The sequence below is a fragment of the Centropristis striata genome, chromosome 8 (genome assembly GCF_030273125.1).
Source record: "Centropristis striata isolate RG_2023a ecotype Rhode Island chromosome 8, C.striata_1.0, whole genome shotgun sequence".
Lineage (NCBI taxonomy): Eukaryota > Metazoa > Chordata > Actinopteri > Perciformes > Serranidae > Centropristis > Centropristis striata.
The window spans coordinates 1,588,854-1,598,052 of NC_081524.1; the positions used below are offsets into that span (position 1 = coordinate 1,588,854).

The 9,199-nt window shown below is 41.7% G+C and overlaps 1 protein-coding gene across 3 annotated transcripts in view; it reads right to left on the reverse strand.

Annotated features, from left to right (window-relative positions):
- Nucleotides 1–2,368: 2,368 nt before the first annotated feature.
- The window catches only part of LOC131976695 (gamma-aminobutyric acid type B receptor subunit 2-like), a 14,359-nt gene continuing 7,528 nt past the window's right edge, over nt 2,369–9,199 (reverse strand). Inside the window, exons 8-19 of one of the 3 annotated variants that reach the window (XM_059339842.1) lie at nt 8,281–8,341; nt 8,127–8,207; nt 7,855–8,005; nt 7,355–7,487; nt 7,117–7,215; nt 5,912–6,022; nt 5,559–5,669; nt 4,888–5,115; nt 4,659–4,787; nt 4,499–4,580; nt 3,716–3,809; nt 2,369–2,741 (exon numbers count right to left, since the gene is read on the reverse strand). In XM_059339842.1, coding sequence (XP_059195825.1) covers nt 2,570–2,741; nt 3,716–3,809; nt 4,499–4,580; nt 4,659–4,787; nt 4,888–5,115; nt 5,559–5,669; nt 5,912–6,022; nt 7,117–7,215; nt 7,355–7,487; nt 7,855–8,005; nt 8,127–8,207; nt 8,281–8,341 — 1,452 coding nt within the window. In that variant the 3' untranslated portion in view covers nt 2,369–2,569. Of the gene's footprint in view, nt 2,742–3,715; nt 3,810–4,498; nt 4,581–4,658; nt 4,788–4,887; nt 5,116–5,558; nt 5,670–5,911; nt 6,026–7,116; nt 7,216–7,354; nt 7,488–7,854; nt 8,006–8,126; nt 8,208–8,280; nt 8,342–9,199 lie in introns of all 3 variants that reach the window. The other 2 variants (XM_059339840.1, XM_059339841.1) reach the window with 2 other exon arrangements.

A 9,199-nucleotide genomic window follows, 5' to 3' on the forward strand; every position in this document is an offset into this window, starting at 1 on the left:
CAACAGTTTTGACCAATGAGATAGTTGTACATTCATGATAAAACTTGTGTAACAGTAAGATAGTCATCCTTTCTCTGATGGTGGTTGCAACGAACTGTCTTACAGACTGTGATTTCTGATCAGATTAAGGTAATATAATAAATAGTTTCAAGGATTTTACTCTCCTCTCTTCTGTTCTGTTAAAAAACGAACTATTTGAACTCTACTACAGAATCCCCCAAAAGTCAAAAGTACTTACATTCGGGGTTGTTGTTCTTGCAGCTGATGACGCTGCCGATGGCGCGGCCGCTGCCGCTGCTATCGCCAGACTCCACAGGAAGCACCAGGAGAGTCAGAACCACAGCAACGAGGAGCATTCTGAAGGAAAACATGTTGGATCATAAGCTGGTCTCTGTGAGACATGCAGCTGAGGTTTTATAGGGTCCTGACAGTGTTTGCACGTGGTTCATCTGTCCCAGTTTACATCAGTGTTTGTCAGCTGGCAGGATGCATCTTTTATTTCCCAGCAGCTGATAGTAAGAACACCAGATTTCACCACATCGGCAGGAGCACAGGTTAATGATATGACTAGTTCAAGTCATTAAAACTATATCTGAGGTTAAAGAGTCTAAAGGTTGAGTGTCCGGATGTTTGGCCAGCACCTTGAATAATCAGGATGTTGTTTGATCTGTTCAACATCTTTTTATGAACTCAGAAAATTGTTGCCAGTACAGCCAAAAGACAGGCAAAGATAATTAGCAGAAAACAAACCAAAACTCAATAATATATAAAACTTATCGACTTCTGTCTGATTCATCTCATTTTTTATGTATAATTCTTGTGTGAAAGTCTATTTCTTTTTTACGACACATTATCTGAGGGTTGGAGGTTTGTTTACAAAGTTAAAATGCAGCCTGAAGCTCAAAGCTCATGTTTACAGAATTTCGTAATCGTGAAAACTCCAAGTTAGATGAAGAGCAGAACAGAACAGAACAGTTTGTCTTCACTTGACGCTCAAATATTCTATCCAACAATTTTATCTGTGATCACGTCCTGCCAGTTCAATCAAAATCAATCAAATTAAAATTACTTTATTTATCCCCGAGGGTAAACTCAGAGCGAAGGATCTCTTGAATCACACACACACTCCTTTCCTACCTCCTTCTTTCCTTTCCTATCTCCTCCTTTCCTTTCCTTCCTCCATCTGTCCTTTCCTACCTCCAGCATAAAACAACACACTACCACCACAGACTGATAAAACATTTGAGGTGTTCAGTAGGAGATAGTTCTTGTGACTCCAGTCACTGAAGGCTTTTATCAGATCCCTATATTCAGATTCCTGTCCATTCCTGATTCACGCCACAATAGCAGTGTTGTCGGAGTACTTCTGGATGTGGCAGGACTCAGAGTTGTATTTGAAGTCGGCTGTGTACAGTGAACAGGAGTGGAGCCAGAACAGTGCCTTTTGGAGCCCCTGTGCTGCTCATTAATGTCCCAGAAACACAGTTCCCCAACCTGACATACTGTGGTCTTCCTGTGCAAGAGTAGCCTGGCTAACACCAGACTAATCACAAATGAGATATAGTCTGGACACCAGTAATTAATTTCTCCGTAGAGGAGGCGTGGTTTACGATCCTCCAGAGCCGTTTATTGGATGCTACAGATGTCTATCATAAGCGTCTGTAGGTAGCTCTTAGCCAATCAGATCAGTTATACCAGATGACGTATGTAGAGCGAAAGAAATTGATGTTTACATAGCCAGACTAGCCCATCTCTACTTTGGGACTAAAATGCTCAATTCTGCTTCTGCATCGTTTTTCTGCAGCACATTCTGACTCTGGCTGCTCACAGTCTTGCTGCAGTGTTGCAGCTGCTGGGGGTCTCTGGGCGGCTCCGCTGTCCCCCGGCTTGTAGCCAGATCACTGGCGTTACAGCAGTTAGCGGTAGCGGGGCTAGTTGGTAGATTAGGCTTTGGCCAAATCCGGTCGGAAGCAAGGCTAAAACATCCTTTTTGGTGGTGAAACAGGAGTGAAAAGTCAAACGTTCTTCTTCTTTTAAAAATCAATTTTGGCTCTAAACTATTTAAAACGCCATCTACAGCTAGATCCAATTAGAGCTTCGCGTCTGCTGCAGCCATGTTGGACCCGTAAGAAAACTACAAAACTACAAGCTTCCGTCTGTCAAGGAGTATGCGTCATCGTCTCGCCGTCCCTCCCCGTTCTGTGATTGGATCCCTAAAACAGGGCTAAGAAACGGCCGTGGTTGCCAGACTGTGTTGCAGTTCAAAATGAAATCAAGCGCACAAGGCAGTATGGGTATACCCAGGCTAGTGCAAGGGCACGGTGAAGCATGTGTTGTTGTTGTTGGTTGTGTGATTAACCAGAATAACTTTAGGATATAAAACATTTTAATGGCAAAAATCATAACTCCTTTACATTTTAATTACAAATCAAGTCATCGATCAGTAACAGTGTGACTGTTAGGTTCAAACAAAGAGTCAGTGTTTCCAGATATCATAATAATAATAATATATAGAAATGAATAATCAGAATCATCTGGTTCAGAAGGTCCCAGCCGCCGTCTGATTGGTTCAGCAGTAACGTGGCGCCGGTTGTCGCGTGGTGAACAGGAAGTTGTCATCGTGGTAGATGAAGACGTCCTGGCTGCCGAACAGGCTGGAGCTGCTGGCGCTGACGCCTCCGACGGCCGGCAGGTAGGACAGGTGGAGGATCGGCAGCTGCACCGACAGACGCCGCCGCACGCTGATGGAAAATTAAAAAATACATACACTGTACACGGGTATATGTTGCTGCTGCCTATCTTGGCCAGGTCTCCCTTGAAAAAGAGGTTCTTAATCTCAATGGGATTTTCCTGGATAAATACAAGTCATAATAATAAAATGATAAACACTGATAAAAACAAATATATATTGTCCAGAAATTTACTGTATTAAATTACAGGGTTTTTCTTGTTTTTGCAATTTCCATGAAAACATTTTTAATTCATTTTATTATAAATATTAACTATAAAATAAAAGTTGAAATCTGTAAATTCTATATGCAATACAATGCAACATTATTATTATTATTATTTTTTTATTTTTATTTAATTGCTCAATGTTTTTTTTATGTTCAATTACAGTGAATTCCATGTAAAAATTATATAAAATTACACATATTACTGAACAGAAGATTCAGGCAACTTTTGCTTTATTTTACAGTAAAACTGAAAAAAAAAAATATATATATATTTTAAAACAATAAAATAAAAAAGAAATCATCTAAATATATATATTTTTTAAATCGTGAAAAAACATTTTTTTTAAATGTAAAAAAAAGAACGAAGAAATCATATATTTTTTTAATCGTTAAAAAAGCAAAAAAAAGAAACCGAAAATAAAAATGTATAAAAAATAAAAAATAAAAAGTAGAAAGAATCTTTTTAATTTAAACACTTACCGTCATGTTAAAGTAAAAATAAACGTAAGTTATTCTTCAGATATATAATATTTTAATGCAGATACTAACTGTACATTATCGGAAGTTTTACAGAAATGATCTATGACATAATTTACAGCCGTTTTTTTTTTTTTTTTTTAAATGACATGACTTTAACTTGTAACAGAGTATTTTATAATGTAGTATAAGAACTTTTACTGCAGTAAAGTAGTAAAGTGTAGTAAAGTATCTGAATACTTCCTCCACTAGTGTCTATGTGAGTAAATTGAGTTTCTCACAGTTCAGGAGAGTTGATGGCGTCTCCACTGGAGTGTCTGTGGTCGGGACAGATCTGAGCTGCATGAGCCCAGGTCACGGCCCGGACCTCCCCTGCTGACAGAAACACAGCCGTCAGAGGAAAAGTTCATTACTGGGTGGAGTTTATCAGGACGGAGCGCTGGGGGGACTGTCTGACAGTCTGTGGTCGGGTCAGTGGATATTTGAACATTATTAAAAGGAAAAGTTTGCAATAAGTTCCTCATTACAGTCCAACAATAAATGACCAAAAAAAAAGACACAAAATGACCAAAAAAAGACACAAAATGACAGAAAAAAACTAAATTACTTAGAAAAGACACAAAATGACCAAAACAGACAGATAATGACCCAAAAAATACACAAAATTACAAAAAAAGACACAAAATTATTAGAAAAAGACACAAAATTACCAAAAAAAAACCGACACTAAATTACAAAAAAAAGACACATTACTAAAAAAGGACACAAAATTACCAAAAAGACACAAAATTATTTTAAAAAGACACAAAATTACCAAAAAAAGACAAAATTATTTAAAAAAGACACAAAATTACCAAAAAAAAAGAAAAAATTACCAAAAAAGTAATTAAAGGGACCTTCCACACACAACACGGTAAAGTGCCATTCATATAAAACTCACATTAAACTTTCATATCAAGGTGGGGGCCACAACATATCGTCACGAGGGCCACAATTGGCCCGCGGGCCGCGAGTTAGAGACCCCTGCTCTAGAAGCTCTAAGGTGCCCTGGTGTTTGTGTTTACCGTTGTTTGGTCTGGTCGTGCGGTGAAGCTGCTCGCAGGTGTCGTAGAGCTGCATGCTGATGGTTTCTATTTCTACATCCAGCTGCAAGAAACACAGCAAACATTAGATCCACTCTGACTGACAGACTGAAGGGAAGTCAGGATGTTTCTGCTTCCTCACCTGAGCAGTTCGACTCCTCAGCTGCTGGTTTAACCGGCTCAGCTTCTTCTTTTTCGTCTTCTTCTTCTTCTTTTTGTCTTCCTCCTCTCCGTCTGTAGCTTCACCTTGCAGCTCGCCACCGTGCAGCAACTGAGAAGAAACAAACCCAAAGGTCCCTCTGACTCTCTGGACTCTTTCAGTGAACCAGGACAGAGGTCAGAGGTCAGAGGTCAGAGGGCGTCTCACCGACCTGCGGCCCGAACAAACAGCTCAGAGTGAAGACGTTACAGCCGAGGATGAGCACGCTGGTCACACAGAAGTGGAGAGGAGGATTGTGGGACGTCAGCAGCGACCCCGACGCTCCCGACACGCTGAACACGGTCACAGCGAACACACTCACACTCAGCCGTTTACTGCTGACGGCCGGAGGATCCACCTGCAGCGCCCTGATGCTCCACGCCACGAAGCACGCCAGACCCTGAACCAAACATTTTAATTCATGAAAGCTGCATCGATAAATCTGCAACGGCATTAGCCGATCTGCAAAATAATCCACAACGATTCTGATAGTAGACTTATGGTGAAAGTCATTTTCCATGCAAAAATGGAGGAACTTGCTGTTTTCAGCCTCTCAGATATGGAAAATCACTGCATTCCTTGATTATGTATCATGATAAAGAAAAAGAAAAAAATGTATTTAACCAGATAAAAGACCCATTGAGATCGCGATATGGACAAGAAGGGGTTTGGCATGTTTTTGCCGATTTGATACCTTTTTAGTGTATGTGTGACCAAAACTCTGGGAGCAGGAGTCAACCGAAAAATAATAGGAAGAAGCCCGCTGGAGAGTAGGTAGTGGGCTCTTAAAAGCAAACTCAATAATAATAATAATTATATCAGAGCATGTGTGTCCTCACTGACCAGCAGAGGAGCTTTGTATCCGTACACGGCGGTGAGCCACAGATCCATGTCGGAGCTGCTGCAGAGCTCAGAGTACAGATGCACAACAACGTCCTGGTCAGCTGGGTCGCTCTGAAACAAACAAACAAACAAACACCAGAGAAATAAACAAACTAAATAATACTGCAAAATTCTGATGCTTCATGAGTTTAAAGTAACAGAAAGTACTTTAGTACAGTTTTGTGGTCCTTTTACATTACTTTTTCAGATAATTTAAACTTTAACTAAGAATACTTTCACTGATACCTTAGTACTTGAAGTTTAGAATACTTGTGTACTCGAGTGATAATGTGAGATCGTCCAGTGGCTGTTACCTGTGAGCTGTGCTGCAGCACCACCCGTCTGAGAGGGTCCAGGATCTGCCACGAGGTTAAAACGAACACATCCAGCAGGAGGATCAAGAGCAGCACGCCACAGCACGCCGGCTGCTGCAGAGACATAGCAGTCAGTAACTGTTTACTGTTAGAGGACTGCTGCAGAGACAGTTACTGTTTACCTTCAGAGGACTGCTGCAGAGACAGTTACTGTTTACCTTCAGAGGACTGCGGCAGAGACAGTTACTGTTTACCTTTAGAGGACTGCTGCAGAGACAGTTACTGTTTACCTTAAGAGGACTGCGGCAGAGACAGTTACTGTTTACCTTAAGAGGACTACTGCAGAGACAGTTACTGTTACCTTCAGAGGACTGTGGCAGAGACAGTTACTGTTTACCTTTAGAGGACAGCTGCAGAGACAGTTTACCTTAAGAGGACTGCGGCAGAGACAGTTACTGTTTACCTTCAGAGGACTGTGGCAGAGACAGTTACTGTTTACCTTTAGAGGACTGCGGCAGAGACAGTTGCTGTTTACCTTCAGAGGACAACTGCAGAGACAGTTACTGTTTACCTTCAGAGGACTGCGGCAGAGACAGTTACTGTTTACCTTCAGAGGACTGCGGCAGAGACAGTTACTGTTTACCTTCAGAGGACTGCGGCAGAGACAGTTACTGTTTACCTTCAGAGGACTACTGCAGAGACAGTTACTGTTTACCTTCAGAGGACTGCTGCAGAGACAGTTACTGTTTACCTTCAGAGGGCTACTGCAGAGACAGTTACTGTTTACCTTCAGAGGACTGTGGCAGAGACAGTTACTGTTTACCTTCAGAGGACTGTGGCAGAGACAGTTACTGTTTACCTTCAGAGGACTACTGCAGAGACAGTTACTGTTTACCTCCAGAGGACTGCTGCAGAGACAGTTACTGTTTACCGTCAGAGGACTGCTGCAGAGACAGTTACTGTTTACCGTCAGAGGACTGCTGCAGAGACAGTTACTGTTTACCTTCAGAGGACTGTGGCAGAGACAGTTACTGTTTACCTTCAGAGAACTGCTGCAGAGACAGTTACTGTTTACCTTCAGAGGACTGTGGCAGAGACAGTTACTGTTTACCTTCAGAGGACTGCTGCAGAGACAGTTACTGTTTACCTTCAGAGGACTGCTGCAGAGACAGTTACTGTTTACCTTCAGAGGACAGCTGACTCACCGTCTGTTTGGTGCTGTGCAGAGAATGAAGCCTCCAGGTTCTGATGAGCAGCACAGCGAGGCCCAGCATGTGTCCCACAGAGAGAGTCCACAGACGGACCTGAAGGACCGAACAGTTGACACCAGAGATGGTCTGATACCGACACCACATCTATACATCTATATACATGTTGCATTCACATTTTATATTGTTGTTGTATATTTAGTGTCATGAACTTTATATATGTGTGTGAACTCACAGAGCAGAGGACTTCTAGCGTGTGGTGGGACAGCGAGGCTCCGTCCAGACCGGAGACGAGGACGGAGGACGAGGAGAGCAGGACGCCGATCAGCAGCAGAACGTCCTGAGACCCAGACCTGGACCTCAGCAGCCTGCACACACACACACACACACACACACACACACACACACACACACACAGACGTACAATTAAAGCAACGTTCTGTTTTCTTACAGTAAAACTTAAAATTTAACGTAAAAAGACTGTCAATTAAATATCGAAAAAACAAACAAACAGGTAAAAAGTCTGGCAGCAAAAGTTGGCAAACAATGTCACATTAAAGTAAAACAATTTTATTCTCCAGATAAATACAGATATTTACTGTATATTATCTGCATTTTCAAAGACATTTTCTGTAAAATAACTCACAGTTGTTTACTGTTATTTGACTTTTTGCTATTTTTCCACAGTATATTCTTCACAGCTCAAACTAACAGACGACCAGCGGTGATGTGTACCGGTGTTTGTGGTTGATGGCGGTGAGGAAGAGGACGCTCAGAGTGATGAAGATGGTGACGGCTGCAGCTGACGACATGGTGGCGTAGAGGAGCAGGCCGACCTGCAGCCGCTGCTCCAGGACCAGGGTCCGGTCTCTGGCTGGTCCTGGACCTGCAGAAACAAACACCGAACCTCCATCCAGGCTTCATCACAACTAAAGCTACAGTAAAGAACCTGCAGCAAGTTTACCTGAAGAGTTCAGATCTGACGGTAAAGTTACAGTTTTTATCACCTTTAAACTTGAGCAGCTGGTTGAAGAGTCTCAGCTGCTGGGTGGAGGTGCTGAAGTCTCCCACCGACACGTCCATTCCACCTGAAAAGAAGTTACTTAATAATTAATTAACACAATTAATAAACGTGTGAATATTAAACGATGTGTGACTCACCCTGAACCTGGATCAGCTCGATGGAGCCCATCCTCTCCCCGTTCCTGAAGGAAACTGGACCCTGAACAAACAAAATCAAGTTTAAAAACAATCTTTTAACATCATATTGCTGAATGTTAAATTAGGCAACTTTCTGTTTTCTTACAGTAAAACTTTATGTAAGAGAGTAAATAATAATAGTTAATTGATTAATTGATTTTTTAAAGACTAAAATCACTTTAAAAAATGTAACAAATAACATTGAGAAAAAATGTAAAAATAAAAAAGTAAATACATTCAGATAAGGGGGTGGGGGGGTCAGGCTTTGGTAGCCAAGCAACCAGGGCCAGGTGGCGTCCACCAATCAGAGCAGAGCAATCAACTGAGATCAGCTGCTCCTGTGACATTTGACGCCACTGAGAGAGTGAAAAACAGCTGAAAAATCTCGTCCAACAGAAAGCATTTTTGTCCAAACCGTAGCTCCTATCAGTGATCTGACTTCACTTTGAGCATCTTCAGTTCTTCCTGAATGTCTACATGTGTGTTTTGATGTTCCGGTCTATGAGGCTGTGGGTGGTGTTGGTGGATCATCTGTGTGTCCTACGCCCAAACTATAACTCTTACAGCTTTACCACACCAATGAGGGGGAGAAGACACATTTTACTACGTTTATATCTATAAATTATTTCTGTAGAGTGGTATCTGAGGCCTGGAGTGCAGTTTCAAAATGTAATTTTTGACAATTTTTGCTCCCTCTCTGCACTCTAGAGATGATGTCATCCACTCTAGCCTCTCCATAGAGTAACGTTGGGGGGATTTTTGGTGTGTTTTTGCCAAATAATTTGAAAACCGTTTGCTGAAACCCTTAGAAAAGTCAAAGCACACTTGTCATGGCCGAGCCGGTCGATTTGATACCTTTTTAGTGTTTGTGTGACCAAAA